General features: G+C 42.4%; 1 protein-coding gene across 2 annotated transcripts; it reads right to left on the bottom strand.

Annotated features, from left to right (window-relative positions):
- Nucleotides 1-44: 44 nt before the first annotated feature.
- On the bottom strand, nucleotides 45-19501 carry PRUNE1 (prune exopolyphosphatase 1). Of its 2 annotated transcripts, XM_063105347.1 has the most exons (8): nucleotides 19267-19501; nucleotides 13050-13142; nucleotides 12301-12503; nucleotides 10406-10590; nucleotides 9545-9703; nucleotides 8710-8804; nucleotides 4947-5105; nucleotides 49-2711 (listed from the first exon to the last, which is right to left on the bottom strand). In XM_063105347.1, exons 1-8 carry the CDS (start codon nucleotides 19303-19305, stop codon nucleotides 2283-2285), a joined length of 1362 nt encoding a protein of 453 aa, XP_062961417.1. In that variant the 5' UTR covers nucleotides 19306-19501; the 3' UTR covers nucleotides 49-2282. The 2 variants fall into 2 exon arrangements, with proteins under 2 accessions (XP_062961418.1, XP_062961417.1); XM_063105348.1 differs by lacking the exons at nucleotides 9545-9703; nucleotides 10406-10590; nucleotides 13050-13142; nucleotides 19267-19501 and having other exon boundaries at nucleotides 45-2711; nucleotides 12301-12376.
- Nucleotides 19502-20437: the final 936 nt, after the last annotated feature.

Below are 20437 nucleotides of genomic sequence, written 5' to 3'. Positions count from 1 at the left end.
AGTACAGCTGACTCTTGAACAACAGGGGTTTGAACTGTGCAGGTCTACTTACATGTGGATTCTTTTCAATAAATATACATACAGCACTGTAAATATATTTTCTCTTCTTTATGATTTTCTTTATAACATTTTCTTTTCTCTAGGTTACTTTAAGAATACAGTATATAATACATATAACATACAAAATATGTGTTAACTGTTTATGTTATCAGTAAAGCTTCTGGTTAACAGTAAGCTATTAGTAGTCAAGTTTTTTTGGGGGAGTCAAAAGTTATACGCAAATTTTCATCAGGAATTTAGGGTCAGCACCCTAACCCTTGCTTTGTTCAAGGGTCAACTTGTATTTATAAGGAGAGTCCTGAGAGAAGAAACATAAAGGAAAGGCTGAGGATAAGGGGAGACAGAAGCCTACTGCTTCTTATTCCCAGAGAGAGTCAACAGAAAGAAGACATTTAGTAGGAAGAAGGAAGATGAATTTTTGTTTTGTTTTTGTGGCTGGCTGGTATGGGGATCCGAACCCTTAAACTTGGTGTTATAAGGCTATGCTCTAACTGACTGAGCTAACTGGCCAGCCCAGCAGGAGACTCTTTAGGAGGCTGAAACAATTATGAGAGGGAAAAGTTTGATCATAGTTGTAAAAAGAGACAATAAGACCCCAAACAGGAAAAATGTATTTTAATACTTTTTTAAAAATTCAAAATAAAGTACCCAAGTTACAAAACATGAATTCCTTTGGTTCAGTGATCACACAACAATTTTTACCTTCCAAATGACTACAGACATCATACTCTCAAAATGAAGTCAGACTGTCCCCCTCATACTGGAAGATGTCATGCCAAAACTACCACACACCCCACTGTTCAGTGAAACTGTTGGCAATTTACGTGGAATAGATCTGTAGGAAAAGGGGGATCAGGTTAGTCTGAAGAAAAAAGGGCGACTCTACACATGCAAAACAAGATGGTGGGAAGGAGCTTTTTGCTGGGTCATGTTAGTATGAATCATACCCCTCATGCTACATGAGTCCCTTGGTACAATCACACATAAATACAGACAATCCAGTGACCCTGAGCATTCCCAGGGAAAACAAAAGAAAAACACAGAGAAGCAGAAGAGAGAAAGAATGGCAGCAAGAGGCAGATCACAGATCACCAGGGAACATGTAGTTCAAACCCTGTTTTACAGATGGGGAAAATGAGACCTAGAGTAGTAAAGTGTCTTGCCAAAAGACACACCGTTTATGGCAGTCAGTATTAGAACTCCATGCTTCCTTTCAATATGAGCAAGGAGAGACAGATATGAACAAGAAATGGATAAACCCACTAAGGGAAGGGACACAGACCCAGGGCTCTTATTCCAGTTCTGCTATCTTTTGGGCAGAGTGCCTATGAGGTCTTAAGGCCTTCTTGAGTGCCTCCTGAACTCTCAAGAACAAGGGGTCTTGAGAGTGTCTTCAGGGTTCCTGTGGCTCTGGGATGGAGGGATCTAAAGAAACAAGAGAACCAGGCTACCTGATCAGGACAGAAGATAATGGCCTCCAATCTGCCTCATACAAGACCTAAAACAGTCACAATAAGCTCAGAACAGAAATTCATCGATCTCTAGGGCTGGCCCGTGACTCACTTGGGAGAGTGATGCTGATAACACCAAGTCAAGGGTTAAGATCCCCTTACCGGTCATCTTTTAAAAAAAATAAAAAGAAAGAAAGAAATTCATCCTCTCTGAATCAAACACCATCACCTACCCAGGGGCAGAAAGAAGAGGCATGAAGCTAAAAACCTGTGGAAGGCTGAAAACTGAATAAGACTTTCCAAAGTATGCTCTCTTTTCTATCTAGCTTGAAGCAAGTATTCAAGAAATACTTAAATGAATAAGTGAATAAATGAATACACGGAGATAATCAATGAATACATGGTTCCAAGACAGATATTGGTTCTGTTCAAGATCCTAACCGAGGGCACTTTTGGGGTCTACATTCTTTTTGTCTCAATCTGCTGGGACTGTGGATATATCACACTGTACCCAAGGCAATGAAATATAGGAAAATCAGTGAAGATTTAAATAATAAAATGTGTGATTGGCCAAGATTGGGGGGAAAAGGTAGAAAGCCATTCTTAAAGCAGCTGCTTTCTTTCACTTCATTCTCCTCCCAGTTTTATAAGAACAGTACACCACACCCTGGAGCAATGAAGACAGAATTGCTGAAATCTCCAGAACATATCAAAACATGCATTTGAGATGGGTCGAGCAACCCCGCCCACTGTTCCCTCCCCTCCCAACAGTTACTTCTTTGACACAGAGGCAGTGGTACACTGTGACAACGATATCTGACTGCACTTCTCAAAGATGGCCTCAGCTGAGAGCTTAGGCAGCCCCTGATCCAGAGGGCACTCATCCACCAAGCTGTTCATGGGTGTGGGGGGCAGTGGAGGGTCCTCTTCATCTTGACTCAGTCGAGAAATCAGAGAGTTACTCGCCCTGTCCAAATCCTTGTCTACCTGCTCCCTGGATATACCCACTGTCTCAGGCTGCCCTGAAGGAATCTTTGTGGAGTCAAAATATGCTGACAGGGCTTCCTGGAGCAGAGGCAGAAGTTTCTTTCGAGAGACCTGGGTGTTGCCTTGAAGATAGGCTTGGAGGTTAGGGTGGGTGCTTGGGGCAGGGGTCAGCTTCAGGGATGGAGAGTGGGAGCGTTCCAGGATTCCACAGATCTAAAAAGGAGACAATAACAAGGAAGTAATATATTACTTAGTGTAGCAAAAAGCCAAGGCTTCTAAGTAAAAAGTTTTCTTCACAGAAGAGAACACTTTTTTAAATTGCCATACTGAGTTCAGTTTTATTGCCTGCAAGAAAATATACACAGTATTTTAGGAAGAGAAGACACATTTTAGATCTTATCTTTCATTTTATTAATAAGGAAACCAAAGCTCAGAGAGATTAAGTCTTAAGAAAAATCATGTAGACAATGGCAGAGTCTGAACCAGAATCCAGGACCCCCAGCTCCTAACTTAATGCTGTTTCCAAGTATATACCTGTGCTTGAGAACTTGATCTCTGTTTTTAGCTGGGGTGGGACTAGAATCTATCTAGAGGTCAAGGAAGGATAGAGGCAGACAGAATAAATAGAACAAAATGGGGGTGGGAGATATGCCAAGGATGGGGCCAACTTGGCTGTTTACAAATATTTAATTCTCACAATTACCTTGTAAGATCAGTACTGTTGTTATTCTCACTTACTGGTAGGTAAATTGAGGCTTAGATATATTACATAATTTGCCTAAGGTCATGGTTTGCATGAAGCAAAACTGACACTTGAACCCAGGTATGTCATCAAAGCCAGCATTCTAAATCAATATACTATACTATCCCTAATGTAGGAGGAAGGGAGGAGATGGTAAGGCAGACTGTGAAAAAAAGGACTCCTATTTCCCAACATAGAGGCAGCCTGGGCAATGGTAGAGTCATCAGACATCTGCACAGCTTCAGAAGAGTAGCACAGAGGGGACTAGATTCAGGAAAGTGGGAGAGGAACTTCTTATGGTAAAAGCACCCTTTCTTTCATGAAATGATTAGTAAGAGTCATGATTTACTGAGTGCTTACTCTGTGCCCAGCAATGTGCTTTAATATGATATTATGTTTAATAATCACATTAGACTAATCAGTAAGTATGAGTGTTATGCCATTTACAGACTCAGAAGTCAATCGAGGGGCCAGCCGGTGGCTCACTAGGGAGAGTGCAGTGCTGATAACACCAAGGCCATGGGTTCGGATCCTATATAGGGATGGCCGGTTCACTCACTGGCTGAGCGTGGTGCTGACAACACCAAGCCAAGGGTTAAGATCCCCTTACCGGTCATCTTTAAAAAAAAAAAAAAAAAAGAAGTCAATTGATTTGTCTTAGCTCAAAGAGCAAGGAAATAGCAAACCTGGGACAGAAGAGTATGTCTACCTGACTTTAGAAACTGTAGTTCTTTCCACAGCGTCAAACTACCTTATGTTGAATGAACTCACATTTGCTTTCTGGGGGAAAAGGCAAAGACAGGCAGGAAAGGCAGAGGTACCTTTTATGACTGCAAAGGATTATCTGCCTGTATTGTCTTTAGCCATCCTCACATAGCCCAAGCTACCCAAAGAGTTCCTGGACGGCCTTAAGTCCACTTTTAAATTCTTCCCTGAGCTAATCAGTAATCAAGAGGAACAGAAAGGGCAGGAGGTGGGAAACGCAGCCAAATGGAAGATCAAGAAAGAAAACAAACCTGGTCCTAGATCACTTCTCTACAGAGTTCACACTACACAGAATAATTAATCCCTACATGGTAAGTAGTAGAAAAGGTTTCTTGTGTTTTTAATTTTCAAGGCAGTAGAGTAGAAAGAAACAGATTTTCAGGGGTGAGGAATTAAGAATTAAACCAAAAATGGGGCCAGCCTGTGGCTCACTCGGGAGAGCATGGTGCTGATAAACACCAAGTCAAGGGTTAGAATCCCCTTACTGGTCATCTTTTAAAAATAATTAATTAATTAATTAATTAATTAATTAATTAATTAATTAATAATAAATAATAAATAAATAAATAAATAAATAAATAAATAAATAAATAAATAAATAAATAAATAAATAAATAAATAAAATAAACCAAGAATGGAACTAACTTCAGATTTACAACATTTCCTTCTAACCAGATTTAAAGTTCCTTCTGAGTAGGAATTGTGTCTCTAATTCTCTTTGGAATCCACCTATGAACAATGGTATGACTAAGGATATTCACATATACAGAGAATAGAAAAAAGGCAGGGGAAAGTCTGGAAACAGGTCAAGGGACCTGTGTGTAAATATATAAATATAAGAACCAAGGAGAAGTCTTTACAGCACAGAGCTGTAGAGCAGAGAGGTGCATACAAAGCAGTCTCTGTAAGGCCTTCGGGTTGGAGAAGGGATAGAGACTCACCGTCATTCGGAGTGCCACATGGGGACAGAAAATAGCCAACTGCCGCACTGGCTCATTGTGAGTGTTGAAAAAGATAGTCATGGCGACCAGGACATCATAGCTGTGAGTATGGCAGAAGGCATGGAGATCTGCAAGGAGGTCAGATCTCTGCAGAAAGGTCTGAAAGGGAAGAAATAGAGAGGGATGAGGACTACAACTGGACCCTTCTTGTCACCATCAACAAAAAATCCTTATGAAGAGGGCCAGCCTGTGGCTCACTCGGGAGAGTGCGGTGCTGATAACACCAAGGCCACAGGTTCGGATCCTATATAGGGATGGCTGGTTAGCTCACTGGCTGAGCGTGGTGCTGACAACACCAAGCTAAGGGCTGAGATCCCCTTACTGGTCATTTAAAAAAAAAAAAAAAAAAAAATCCTTATGAAGGGTTTCTTTGCATGTTAACCTGGGACTTGCACTCCATAAAAAAGGATCCACTATTTATTCTGTGTTATCTGTGTGCTTAGCGGCAGTGTGGTAGGATAGGAGAATATAGGCTTTGGATTAAGACAGAATTGGTTTGAAAATCAGCTCTATAGGGCCAGCCCGTGGCTCACTTGGGAGAGTGTGCTGTTGATGGAACCAAGGCCACAGGTTCGGATCCCTATGCAGGGATGGCCGGTTTGCTCACTTGGGAGAGCGTGGTGCTGACAACACCAAGTCAAGGGTTAAGATCCCCTTACTGGTCATCTTTTTTTTTTTTTTTTTTTAAAAGATGACCGGTAAGGGGATCTTAACCCTTGACTTGGTATTGTCAGCACCACGCTCAGCCAGTGAGCAAACCGGCCATCCCTGCATAGGGATCCGAACCTGGGGCCTTGGTGTTATCAGCACCACACTCTCCCGAGTGAGCCACGGGCCGGCCCGTACCGGTCATCTTTAAAAAAAAAAAAGAAAAGAAAAGAAAAAAAAGAAAATCAGTTCTATTACCTATTAGCTATACAATCAAGGAGTTTTATTAACCTCCCTGTACCTAAGGTTCCCTGTTTGTAAAGGACACAACATTTACCAAACGTGATTGTTTTAAGAACTAAAACATGATAATTTATGTAATGTGCCTGGCATGTTCAAGACTCTCTTGCTCTTGCAATCAAACAAGGTCTTTGTCTTGTGGGTATTTTTATCCTCTAACAGAACAATGGGGCTTACAAAGAGCAGATGTGACAACTGCATCCTTGGCTCTTCCTTCTTTGCCAATCTACACTCTTCTCCAAAATCTCACGCACTATTTCCTCCAATGAATAATACCAACACCTATTTCAGATCAGGGCTTTCTTCTATCCTTGGCATTTCTAACGTGTCAATTTGTACTGTGATTATGGTACTTGGTAAGCCTTTTGCATTCTTATGTTTGTTTCCCAAATTAGGTTTTGAAGTGCAAGGGAAGAGACCATGCTATTTTACTTAATTATTTAGTTTTTTTTTTTTTTTCAAAAGATGACCGGTAAGGGGATCTTAACCCTTGACTTGGTGTTGTCAGCACCAAGCTCTCCCAGTGAGCAAACCGGCCATCCCTATATGGGATCCGAACCCGTGGCCTTGGTGTTATCAGCACCACACTCTCCCGAGTGAGCCACAGGCCGGCCCTTATTTAGTATTTTTATATAATACTCAGCAGAAAGCTGTCCAGAGTATGAGAGTATATGTTCAGATCAGGTTATTCAACGATTTAAACCAATACAATATTGTACAAAAACCAAACTGTTTTTCCTCTCTCTCATACCACAATCAACATAGAAGCCTTCTGTGACCAAATGTGTCACAGCAAGCAATCAGTTCTGCAGTGGACACCAGCTGGGTATCCTTTAATTCAATTCTGACACTGCCTACCTGGAGATAATGTCAGATCCCACAGGTTGAGAGCTTAGTCCCATAGTACTGCCCCCACTTCAGATGCCAGTTGAAAACCCCAGGTTATTTTGTCTGTGGTTCTGACCAGCTATAAATCAGGGTTCCCATGACCCCTACCTTGGGTTTGATTAATCTGCTATAGCGGCTCACAAAACTCAGGGAAACACTTATGTTTACCAGTTTATTATAAAGGATATTACAGAGGATACAGATTTAGAGATACATAGGGCAAAGCATGTGGGAAAGGGTGCAGAGCTTCCACACCCTCCCCAGGTGTGCCCTCCAGGAACCTCCATATGTTCAGCTATCTGACAGCTCCTTGAACCCAGTCCTTTTGGGGTTTTACCAAAGCTTCTAAGTAGGCTTCACTGATTAAATGACGAGGCATGAGTGATCAACTTAACTTCCCTGGAGGTTGGAAGAAGGTAGGGCTGCAAGTCCCAATCCTCTAGTTCTGCCTTGATCTTTCCAATGACTAGGCTCATCCTGGCAGCTAGGGACTGCCAGCCACCAGCCAATTCATTAGCAAACAAAAAGACACCACTTTGGAGATTCTAAGAATTAGGAGTTGTGTGCTAGGAAATGGGGTCAAAAACCAAATATATATTTCACAGTATCACAGATTAAAACAAAGTATTAAAACACCATTGTTAAAATTATGTTCATTCATCAAAAATTCAAACAAAAAAATTCAACAAAATTTACTGAGCATCCACAATGTGCCAAGCACCGTCAAAAGTGCTGGATATAGGGTCGACCCCGTGGCGCACTCGGGAGAGTGCGGCGCTGGGAGCGCAGCAGTGCTCCCACCGCAGGTTCGGATCCTATTTAGGGATGGCCGGTGCGCTCAGGCGGTGCGGCTGGTCACAAAAATGACCAAAAAAAAAAAAAAAAAAAAAAAGTGCTGGATATATAACAGAAATAAAAGAGACGGAATCCAGGGGCCGGCCCGTGGCTCACTCGGGAGAGTGCGGTGCTAATAACACCAAAGCCCCGGGTTCGGATCCCATATACGGATGGCCGGTTCGCTCACTGGGTGAGCGTGGTGCTGACCACAACAAGTCAAGGGTTAAGATCCCCTTACCGGTCATCTTTTAAAAAAAAAAAAAAAAAAGACGGAATCCATGCTCTGGTGGAACTGATAAAGTAGCAGAGGAATACAGCCAAATAAACAAGGAAACCATGAAACAAGATCATTTCAGTGTGTTGAGTGCTATGAAGAAAATAAAATAAGATAACTGCTTGACATTTTTTGAACACAGGGGTATTACTTTAGTTAGGGTGGTCAGGAAAAACTTCTCAAAACAGGAGACATCTGAACTGAGATGATAAGAATGAGTCTGAATGATAAGAAGGAGCCAACTCTGCAGAGAGAAGAGTTCAAAGACCCTGAGTTGGGAATGAACTTAATGGTCCAAGGAACAGAAAGAAAACCAGCGTGGCTGCAGTACTGAGTGCAAGAATGGGGCTGGAATGAGATGAGGCCAGAGAGAAAGCCAAAGACAAGGGCCAGATCAAGTAGAGCTGCGTAAACCATGGTAAGGCCTTTTTAGATTGTATGAGAAGTACAACGAAAAGGCAGTAAAGAGAGGGATAATCTGATATGACCTGATTTATATCTTAAAAAGATCTTTCTGGCTGCTGTGGGAAGAAAGGTTTGTAGAGGGGCAAAAGTGGAGGCAGGGAAACCAGTACCAGGCTATGACAGTGGTGCAGTGAGAGATGAGGGACTGAGGGACTGTGGTGATCATAGTGGAGGTGGAGACAAGTAGACAGGCACAAGATAAATTTTGGAAGTGAGCCAAGAATAAGAAGCAAGGTTACATACATAACGAAAGGTTTTCTCTCCCAACCCACACACACATCTTGCTCTTACCTCCAAATCCATATATATTGCACTAATTGCCACCTTGGTGCCTTGTCTACAGATGGTCTTCTGGTCCTTTCTCAGCATCTGCTCAGTGGTCAGTCCTAGAAAGTGAATGCAAGACTCAGAGTCAAGCAAGGAAGCCCCAGGGCCCAACACCAGGAGGGCAAGGACACCAAGATGAGTCAGGGAAGAGGAAAAACACGGCTTCTCTCTGGTGCAATGAAAAGGAGAGATAACTGAAAATGTACATAATCAAAAATTACTTTAAATAATTGGGTCGCAATAGTTACCTTTCATGCAAGGGACTTTGGAGAGAAGGCTTTTACTTTTTTCTCCCTTCTATATTGTTTTAATTTTCTAAAAGTACATGTGGTACTTTTCTTTTTCTTTCTTTCTTTCTTCCTTTCTATGTCAACAGATGGTAGCTGGGTAAGAGATTATGGAAGATTTTTGTTGTTGTTCTCTTCCTCTGTCCTTCGCATACTCACACTAAATGTGCCTTCTGCCTCCTTAACCAATTATATAGATCTTACTCTGATAATTTAGTATATCCTCAGCATATTTTATTTATCTGTACTATATTCTCTGGTAAGACTGCAACATCTGAGACTCTTAGTATATTCCTCATCATCCCAACCAAGAGCCAGGATAGAACAATCCAGTAAATGACTGGTTAGCTCAAGATCAGACTCATATGCTACCTCGTTTCTCTCTAGTATAAAGCTTAAATCATTAGGAGTGCTCTGAAATTATTTTGGTTGTGTTCAAGAATATAATGAACAAGGTTTGCCTACCTGTTTTCTCATGTGGCAAACAGAGAAGTCAGCTTAACACTTCGTACCTGACACATCAAACTTCGCTTTTTGCAAGGAATCAAAGATTTCATTTCTCTTGGGCAGATCTGGAAAGAGGGCCTCCAGTTTCTCCACATATGTGTTGTCCTTTAGGGTTGCCTTTCCAATTTTAAGGTCCATGTTGACACAGTCCAGGATAATGGTTCCTGTGGAGAAGAGAAATGGTGGAACTTGAATTCTGTGACCCTCCACTCATGACTACTAGAATACACAAATGGACACAATACAGAGGAGACTTGTATGGCAAACTCAACGGAAAACAAAATGAGAAACTGGGACCAACTGTGTCCTGAGTAAGACCTCCCAAATCCAAACTAAAATGTAGGCAGAGAAATGGGAAAGAGGTAGAAAGGAAGCCTGAGTATCTCAATCCTTGGAGATTTCGCAACCTAGTCAGAGAGAGATGACATCTCTTCAGTAGGCCAAATTCCATCAAAGAATCTTAAAGGTTGGAATAGTCTAGTCCAATACTCTTTTTTATTTTACAAATAGAGAAAACGAGAATAAGAAAGGTTAAGAGATTTGCTGATGGTCACATAACTATTTCCTGGTGGAGCTGGTATTAGAATTATTTCCTGCTTCTTTGGCTAGTCCTCCTTCCATTATACAAAGCTTCTAAAATGAAACTTTAGTCTGTTGTACTTCCTTTCTGCTCTCTCCAATAAAGTATCCCACAGGCCTTTAAACAAATGCCTAACTGTCCCCAGAAAGAATACCATCCTCTGGCATGAGCTTGAACGGCTCTGAGAGCATATGGTTAGGCTGCAAGAGTCTAGACTTTTCTACTCTCCTTCTCTGAGATGATAATAGAGGAAGTAGTCAGGTCTCAACACCAAAACCACCCTCACCATGCAGAAGGGCTGCAGTTTGCCTATCCAAGATCTCTGGTGCCCTCTGCAGGATTCTCTCAGTCACCAGGGTAGCGCAGGACCCAACCAACTCAACTGAAACATGGCAGGGAGGGCAGTGTTTCTGTTCGATGGGTCGATGGTCTAGCACCTCTGCTACTGCCTCCTCTAGGGTTGCGTCACTTCTGCGGAGGGGGGAGGGTATGGAAAAAAAGAAAGAAAGATAGGCAGGAGCGCTCCAGCTGCTTCTAACCAAAATCCACCCCCACCCCCAGCCCCCAGGACGGAAAATGCAGATGTCTTAGGCAAACATTTAGGTCACTTCTACCTCTGCTTTACTCTTCTCAATTCTTTAATGTTATAACTGAAGTTGTCTTTAAATAGTATACAAGTGAATCTTGTGAAATATCTGCTGCAAATATCTTATCCACATATTCGTTATCCTTTAGGGTTACCTTTCCAATTGACACCCATGATACTCAACATCTAAATCTTTCCTGTTCCCTCAATTCACTCAATACTCAAATTCCATGTAGGTCACCAGGTCCTGAGGCTTCTATCTCAGTTCTTATCAATGAAATCTTGTCCAACCCTCTGCTACTGCCATGTTCTAGGCCCTCAATATCTTTCATTTGAATTATTCCAATAGTTTCTTAACCAATCACCTACTTCCAACCAAGGGCCCTCCTAAGCTCCCCTAACTCACCATGCTATTCACACCTGCCTGCCTTTGCTTCTATTAATTACTCCCTCTGCCTGGAATGCCTTTCCTAACCACCTTCCCTCCCCATTTACTGAGCAAACATCTAGTCCTCCTTCAAGACTGAGATCAAAGATCAACTCTGCTAGGAAACGTTTTCTGATGCCGTCGACTCCCCTCTGGTATAATGAACCACTCCATCCTTTGTGTACCTACTGTTCCACTTACCTCTAACACCTATCGCAACGATCTGTTTAACCTAGATCCCTCTTCCTGACTGAAAGCTTCTTGAGAACCAGGACTCTGCTTTACCTTCATCCTCTAAATAAAAGTTTATTAATGTGTAAATGCATAGATGGATTACTGCTCTTAGGCTACCCTCTGTCAATGTCCTGCTACAATCACAGTGTGCTCAAGGACAAAATATACACTCTAATATTAGTAGGAACCAGTCAGACTTAGGTAAGTCTCATATTTGTGTTGCTTTTTTTGGTGTCTTTTTCGAGGCCTAAATTAAGGATGAAATTATTATAGATGTGTACACTTTTTAAAAGATACTAATGAGATATTCGTAGATTCAACCATAATATATTATTTTAAAATCCCAAGAGTTTATGTAGGAAATACTGTTGCTAACTTTTTAAAAATTAAAAATAAGAGTTTCAACCATTTTTCAAAGGTTTCTATTATAATAATTCTACCATAAAATCTTAAAATAATCATACCAAGAGCAGATTTAAATGATTTTTGAGTTATCCTTTAGTTTGAACTCACCATGTTTCTATTTCTTTTTATTATAGTGTATGTCTTTACACCACAGACAGACATATAAGTGGAGAACTGACAATATCTTCTGTTGATTTTCTTTTCTTTTTTTCTTTTTTTTTAAAAGATGACCAATAAGGGGATCTTAACCCTTGACTTGGTGTTGTCAGCACCACGCTCTCCCAAATGAGCCAACCGACCATCCCTATATAGGGATCCAAACCCATGGCCTTGGTGTTATCAGCACCACACCAAGTGAGCCATGGGCTGGCCCTCTTCTGTTGATTTTCTATATCTGATATGGCACATCAATTACAATTAACCTGTGACAGTCTTGAAAGCAAAAACACTTTCTTCCTCTCTTTGTATCTCACTCATCAGAGCCCAACATGATATATGTTAAGTATTAATTTAATTTCCTTTTACTTACTTGGGTAAGACATGATGGTCAACAAGGATGAGGGTGAGTTGGCCAGCCTGGTGCAATGCATGGAGGTCAATCTCATCCCGAAAAATCAAGATAGTCTCTGGAATGCAAACCTTCTGAAGGAAGAAGACATTGTCACCTCGTAGAGGGAGCTCAGAACGTTTTATATTTAAAACTGGCACAAAAACATCATTGGCCTCAGTTGTCTGGATAGGAAAGTGAAAAGAAGGTATCACAATGTTTTGGAATAGACTGGAAAAAATAACAAGACTACTGGGAACAAAGACATGATCTTGGGTAAGTTACCACCTTTCTCAAAGCCACATTACCCAGTCTATAAAAATAAAAGGATGACTCTTGCCCTCCCTCCTTCTTAGCAATAACATGAAGGTCAACAAGATAACTCAAGGAAAAGACTTAGTTCTAGATGTGATGCTGCAGAGAAGTCCTTAAGAGCTAACCTGGGCAAGAGGAATACACACTTGATCACTGATACCCATCAGGAACCCAATTATAAACTGTTTGAATATCACTTTATGGTTTACAAATCCCTCAAAATATATTTATCATTTATTCCTCACAGCAACACTGCAAAATACTGTATTATCATTTCAGATTTTACACAAAGTAATGTGAGACTCAGCAAAGTTAAAGGATTTAACTTATTCAAAGCTAAATGCTAGCAAGTGGCAGAGCTAGATCTTGAATACAAATCTTTTCATTCTATAGGACTCCTGTTTCTAGGTACTCACCTTTGCCAGGTAAAAAGCCAAGGCAAGAGCAGACACCATGGAGTCCAAGTCACAGGCTTCATTTCCCAGCACAACATGCAGCGGTCGGGACTCCTGGAGAGAAGTGAGGATGAAAAACTAACACAAGCATCTCTACCCATTTCCATTTACTTTATACTCATGTAGGGCATCACACACATCCACTCATTCTTCACAGAGAAGGTAGGTCAGATAAACTTAGGGGTCCTCATTTCATGAATGAGGATATTAGCAGACACATCGTTAGTATTTTAGCTAAGCTTTAAGCATTCCACACACATCTAGTTAGTGGCAAAGTGCTCTAAACTGTCTCCTTGAATGTTAATTTACAGAAGAGAAGTAAATAATCCTCTGGTGTGGTTTTTTTTTTTTTTTTTTGGCAGCTGGCCAGTACAGGCATTCAAACCCTTGACCATGGTGTTATCAACACACAGCTCTAACCAACTGAGCTAACTGGCCAGCCAATCCCCTGATTTCTTATGCTTCTTTGGGCACTCAAGTAGTCAAAAGTAGAGCATTTGGGGTAGCTGGTATATCAAGCCATGCTCTTAGGCGTATCAACCCTGGTTGGTTTTTTCTCCCCATTTGCAAAATAGGGAAAAGAATCCTTATGCTCCATTATCCAGGTGTCCAGGAAAACTCTCCTACCCTGAGAAGCCCCCATGATAACCATGTATAACCAACACCTCTCACAACCCAAGAAACTGACACTTTCCCCAGCAGGTTCAGTTTAAAGCTAGAACAGAGGGCCGGCCCGTGGCTCACTTGGGAGAGTGCGGTGCTGATAACACCAAGGCCGCGGGTTCGGATCCTATATAGGGATGGCCGGTTCGCTCACTGGCTGAGCGCGGTCACAAAAAAGGACAAAAAAAAAAAAAGAGTTAAGATCCCCTTACCAGTCATCTTTTTAAAAATAAATAAATAAATAAACTAGAACAGTTGCTGCTGCTGGAACTTTTATTTTTAAAGCTTTGGAAAGTCCAAATGCTGAAAAGAACTCTGAGGAGAAAGAGGTATCTGCTATTATTAACCTTCATCCCTTGCATCTCTCCAGCTAACACAGTTCTAAATATAATACATTAAACTACAGTGCCCACAACAACAGAGACAGGGTTTTTGTTTTGTTTTTAAACATTTATTGAGTGTGCCAGGCATTATTCTAATATTTTTATATGCATTAATAATCTTCAAAAAAATGACCATTAAGTCTATGGTTCAGCTTAGGGCACAATAATCCTCTCTTACCAGAGGATTATTTTTGAACTCTATCTCAGCCTGCTTCTGAGAGAGAAAAAGTGAGACACACTAATTAGAGCAGGGTTTCCCAAAATTTCAGCATTATTGGTATTTTAGACTGGATAATTCCCTGTTGTAGGGGCTATCCTGTGTACTGCAGGATACTTGCCAGCATTCTTGGCCTCTGCCCACTAGATGTCCATTGCACTCCCAGTCATGACCATCAAAAATGTCTCTAGACTTGCCAAATGTTCCCTGAAGAGCAAAATCACCCCCAGTTGAGAACTACTGTGTTAACAAGAAGGTGAAAGTCCATACACTCTGGCTTCTTCAGTCAGGGAAGATTTGCCAGATACAAGAGTTTAGGGCTGGCCGGTTAGCTCAGTTGGTTAGAGCACAACCTTGTAACACCAAGGTCAAGGATTCAGATCCCTGTACTAATCAGCTGCCAAAAAAAAAAAGTTTAGCAAAGTGGGTAGGGGATTAGAGGAGTAAAACATAGCAAGGAACACTTATCAAGTTATATGACTTTAAGAAAAAAGAGAATCTAGGGAAACCTAGAATCATCTTCCATGTATCTTATCCTCCCTTCCCCCACCGGAAAACCTCAGCTTGAAAGGGGCAAGATTAGGAGACTTCTGGTAGTATAAATTGTCCTATCTAGTTACTAGATAGGTTGCTTTTTTTTTTTTTTTGGCGGCTGGCCAGTACAGGGCTTGAACCCTGGACCTTGGTGTTACCAGCACCATGCTCTAACCAACTAAACTATCTGGCCAGGCCTGTTTTTGTTTTTTAACCACATTCTTCCCTATCTCCTACTCCCACCCTAGAGAGAAGTAGAGAAGGCAGAGATTATCTGTCAGGGTTCTATGCAAAGGGCTCCTGGGGGAAGTTTACCATTAGGTTCACCCTATGCCCATTTCTCTATGCCTACTTCGAGAATGCGGAAGCCAAGGCCCATTCATACTGAACAGCACTGGGGAGGGAAGCGTTCTTTTTCAACACTAAATTCTTTTCCAAAGCAATAAGAAAATTCTGCACCCAAGACCCCAGTCCTATAGTAACTCCTCTGACTTGCAATTCTTCCTCCTGATACCAGAAAAGGCCCCTCTGTTTCCTGGATACCAAGAACTACCCAGATGGCTGTGGACCAAAGTGACAGCAAAGCATTTAAGATAAGTGGCTGCAAAGATAACTTGTGCATTGAAGCACTAAGGAGGGCACTGTGTTCTCTAGAGAGGGAGCTATATAAATACGAGAGGCCATATGCTCTGACTAGAGAAAAAAGGTAAGAGGAATAGAAAAAGCAGAGCAAGGGGAGCAACCTATTGCTGGGTACAAAGAAGCCCTCAGAGAACCTTTCCAAAAGTCATTTACATTAGTGCGGCTTCATTGCAAGTGGCAGCTGAGTCAGGATTAGTCAGATCCCCAGAATGAAGAGAAGGCTAAGCAGAAAACAGAAAGTAGGGACCAAGTACTACTACTTCATGGCTCTGAGGTAAGGAGAAATGATCTGCAGGGGAAGGCGAACAACTAACCTCTTGTGCTCAGCCAAGCACAAACAGCAACCAGAAGAATGAGTACAAAAGGAATACTTTGGGACTTGTCACAAATGTTGGAACTGGGTGACCAAAGGAGATGGTAGCATTCCTTTCCCCTGTCAGCACCCACCATCACCCCAGCATGACTGGACTATTTATTCACCACCCGCAGACCATGATGTGCACATTCCCAGCTCTGCACTTTACACCATTTTCTTCTCTGAGAGCAGCATAACAGCTACTTGAAAATATCATAGATTTTGCGGTTGAATTCCAGCTCTGCTTCTTATTTGTGGGACTTCGGCCTCCCTAAGCCTCATTTTCCTTACATAAAAATGGGTATAATACCATAACCAATTTCATGAAGTTGTTCTGATTAAATGATAGTACATAAGTGCCTACTCTGTAAATGGCAAAGATGAAATCCCTTCCATCTTCTTTCTCTACCCGCCCCCCCAGCCATTCAAGTCCTCCCTAAATCCCCCTTTCTATGTGAAGCCTTCCAGATCACCCAAGCCAGAGCAATCCTCTTCCTCTAAAACTCCAGCTTCCAGCACTTGTGGCTCTTGGATGGAAATGAACTTCTATTTTGAGGAGCTCACTGTCTCTTCATAGCCTTAACATAGTTTATGAGTTGGGTGATTATAGACTTTGTTATTCTAACTGGGACACTTTTGAGAATGAAAAAGGACACTGTTAATGATTATGCTGGAGAAAACTAAGCCCGTCCTGGGCAAACCAAGTGTATGGCTGCCTAACTTATAAGGCACCATTCTCCTCTTCACTTTGGAAATACATGTGTAACTCTTAACCCCCACCCCATCTGCCACCAGCTGAATGCACCAGCCAAACAGCTTCAGTTTTCTGACCACCAGCGGAAGAGTTCAGGGAAAATATAGCTATACTTAGCAGCATGAGGAAACCTGAGCTGCCAGTGGAAGAAATACAATCTGAGAGCCAAAAGTAAATAGAAACTTTTTTCTCTAAGAAAAAAAAGACCCAGTAGTTGAAATTATTCCTATCCTGATGTTTTGTGAACTTAATAGGGTGTAGGGAGGGAGTTCTAGGGCTGGCAAAGGAAACCACTTCCCTTTATGAGCTGAACATGGTCTGATAACTACTCTACAAAACAGTTAATGAGAGAGAGAGAGAACAAGACAAAGAGCCAGAGGTAGATAAGTCCTCCCAGCAGAGAAAATGGGACTGATACTGATGCAAATTGCTAAGAATAGCCAGCCACTCCTGATTCCTGCTTTATGCCTGAGAAATGTACACAATACATTATCCAAAAGCTCCTGGGTGAACACCTAAACTTGAATGCAGCTCCACCTTGAAGCAAATATTTCTCCCCACTAGAAGTGAAAGATGAGTCACCATGAATAGGAAATTTGGTTAAACAGGATTTCTTCCAAATAGAACATCCTATTGTCATTGTGGCCGAGGCTGTAGAAAATTCCTGTTATCAATTGCTAAAAATATGGTATCAACAGGAGACTTGGCTGGATTATCAGCTGTCCCTACTCTGTGCAAAAGCCAAGCATTCAATTCCCTGAAAGTTATGGCTAAAGTATAGTCTAACAGAAACATTCAAATTTAATGGTGTGTCTGTCTAAATCATATCTCCCTTTACATAAGAAACATAACAGGATGGCCTCTGGGGAACTGGATGGAGAGAGGAGAGGAGAAAAAGGATCTTTATCTTTCTCATGTCATACCCTTTTTGTATTTAAATTTTTCCACTATGAGCATTTACTACTTCTATAATTAAAAAGAAATCTAAATTGTTGGCATTGCCCAGTTTGTCCACCTACCAGTTCACCAGGTAACATCCCTAGTGTCTAATTTTCTCATTTCTCCAGGCCCTGGAGAGGCTGTGTAATGGTGAGAGCTCTAAGATACAATTTCACCCTCACAAGTTCACACGTTTGGAAAAGAAGATCTAGAGCTTGCTCCTTGGGGGATGAAAGCAAGGAGAGAAAGGTCAGGATACCAGCAATACTGGAAAAATCAAGTACTTTTGCAGCTTCATAACGCTGTAGAAGACACACTGTTATGTTAATCTGGGTGGGCGCGGCGGGCTTTTAGAGTAAATGGCGGAAAGAAGACACATACAAAGAAATACTATTTGGCGAAGTTTCAGGTTTAAGGGTTTTAGCAAATGGTAGGAAAGAAAACAATCATTTAGGTTATTGTCGGGGGCCGGGATCCAACTGTTCAGCACTTAGAATGGTGTCACTAAAAACTCTACATTGGTCCTCTAATGTATTCCCTGCCTTATGCATTAAGACAACTTTCCCCAATATTTTTTTTCACAAGGAAAAATTTGGTGTAATTGATGTTAAAATTGAACTTTCATTCTAATTCAAAGAGGACACTCATTTTATCCCAGCAGTTGAATCTGCAGCAGGAACGAGGTTACTTTATGATTTGTTAAACATCAGGATCTATCACCTAGGACAATTTGTAGAGTTTTAAGAAATTTAAAAAGGAAGGTATAGTCAGCCATCTCTCTAGATTTCTTCAGGGGCAGCGTGTGTAACTCAAAGCAGAGGGGGCAGGTGATGTTCTAGCCTCTCTCTGACTAGCTTTGCTGGTAACTAGGGATAACAGCCTAATAATGCTGCATGACCAGTCAGCAGCTGTGTGAGTCCAGCAGGCTCAGAGAGAACCAAAAATAAATCACAAATCTGTCAGGAGTCATGCTTATAGTTTTGATTCCAAACACATTTTGTGCTTATCCCTTTTGTACGGGGGTTTTATGTAATTTGTGTGCGTTAAGGCCAAGGGAGAAACCTGGAGGCAAAGGAATGCAGTTTGTGGGTCAACAGACATGCCCGATGTATTCCGTGTGTTTGGCTTAAAAACACTGATTCAAGGTAAAACACCACGACCGCCTATAATCTGGAAATGAGTTCAGCCCGTCAAAGAGAAACCGCCGTCCAGAGGAAATACAGCGGTGCGCACAGGTTCCCTCCACACCCCAGAGGTTCACCTGCAGGCCAGAGGGCCAAGAGAGGCTTTGGGAGGGGAGAACTGAAACAGGGGCGGGGAGAAAGGAATAAACACACCTCGCGGGACACACTGGCGGCGGCAGAGGTCTGGCCCTTTTGACGGAACTGACCCCCCAGGTGATAGCAAGCAAGGCTCAAATACAGGACCCAGGCCCAAGACTCCTCCCCGCTCTCCGCCAGATAGATCCCAAAGGCGGGGAGCCCAAAACGGGGAGATTGAGCACATTCTCGCGCAGGTAAGCTAGGTTCTCGGTCCTCATACCCCAAACCTGATCAGACCACAAGCCCCCTCCCCACAACTCGGTGTTCGCTCCACACGGACCGTTGTGGCTCTCCAGATCCCACACCACATTTTAGTCCTCCCTGGACCCCATGCTCCATTCCTTACAGTCACCAACAGAGATTCGTTACCTGCAGAGCAGCTCGACAACCCTGCAGGTACTCCTCCATGGCGAAGCCCAAGATATGCAGTAGCACCTCGTCTAGGACAGGTTACGCTGCTCATGCACCCTGCCCAGGACTCAGGAGCTAGAGGCAAGAGTCAGGAGGCGGGACTCGAACCCGCCACACGGCAAATCGGCCTCCGACCCCGGGAGGAAATGCGTAAACGGGCGCTCCCGGAGTTCGACGTCGCCCCGCCCCCAGAGGCGGAGGCGGAGTTCTGCGCCCGGAGACTCACGGGATGTCTTCCGGAGGCGCACTGGAGGGCGTGGCGCAGGGCGTCTTGGGAAACGTAGTCCAGAAGCTCCGAGATGTCCATAATGGAGGGAAGGAGAATTTTTTGAGGGATCACTCATTTGATAACACAAATGTGTATGTGTTACAGAAACCCATTTGTGGCATCTGAACTTTCCCTCTCAGATCAGGCTAAGTATAGCATCTTAACATATACTACACTGAGCATCAGGTTGACGTCTTCAACCACACATGGCAAAACCGCTCTTCAGCTTCCTTTCTCGAATTCTCTCCTTTACCAAACTGACCTATTGCCACCAATTTTGTGGTTGTCCATAGTAAAAAAAACTTTGGAGTAACCTTTGACCCCTTTTCTTTGCTTAATATCTACAGTGTCTTGCCAAACTCCTTTTGCTTCTTCCTTTCTAACTCTGTAGACTGTTTTTTCTACAGCCCGGGCAAATGTCTCCTCATTCCTTTCTTGGACTGTTATAACCTTGGCTCTTTGCTCGCTGCCTGATTGTTCCAGCTGTTTTCTCAGCCTTCAGAGCTGCTTGAAGTTTCATCCTATGGCAGTCCTGTAAGTAGAACTTGGAGGACCCTTCAGAATGTTGAGTTAGGTTCCAACCTCCCTTAACTGCCACTCTCCAGCTCCTGGGCAGTGCAGAGTACTTAAAATAAATGTACCCTCATCATCAACTGTTCCCTCATTAACTAATCCTTTACTTATTTATTAATCCTTTATTTCCTACCATGAACCTCACACCCACTTTTCCTTCTTCCCAAGCTGGAAATTGAGAGGAGATGACTGATGAGAAGCTGAAACCTATGGTTGAAACAAAACAGAGAGCACAGGCGTGTTGCAGCTCCTGCCCGCTCGGCTAGTTCTCTCCCTGCTGTGCTCTTT

Source organism: Cynocephalus volans, chromosome 8 (genome assembly GCF_027409185.1).
Source record: "Cynocephalus volans isolate mCynVol1 chromosome 8, mCynVol1.pri, whole genome shotgun sequence".
NCBI classification, from domain to species: Eukaryota; Metazoa; Chordata; class Mammalia; order Dermoptera; family Cynocephalidae; genus Cynocephalus; species Cynocephalus volans.
The sequence above is the reverse complement of the archived record's forward strand: the minus strand, read 5'-3'. Positions and strand labels throughout refer to the sequence as shown.

Coding starts and splice junctions, on each gene's coding strand:
- PRUNE1 (XM_063105347.1), bottom strand. CDS start 19,305: ATGGAGGAGTACCTGCAGGGTTGTCGAGCTGCTCTGCAG. Junction 10,591..12,300: donor GACCATCATGTCTTACCCAA/GTAAGTAAAAGG, acceptor CCCCCTCCGCAG/AAGTGACGCAACCCTAGAGG. Junction 5,106..8,709: donor CAATATATATGGATTTGGAG/GTAAGAGCAAGA, acceptor CTTCCCTTTCAG/ACCTTTCTGCAGAGATCTGA.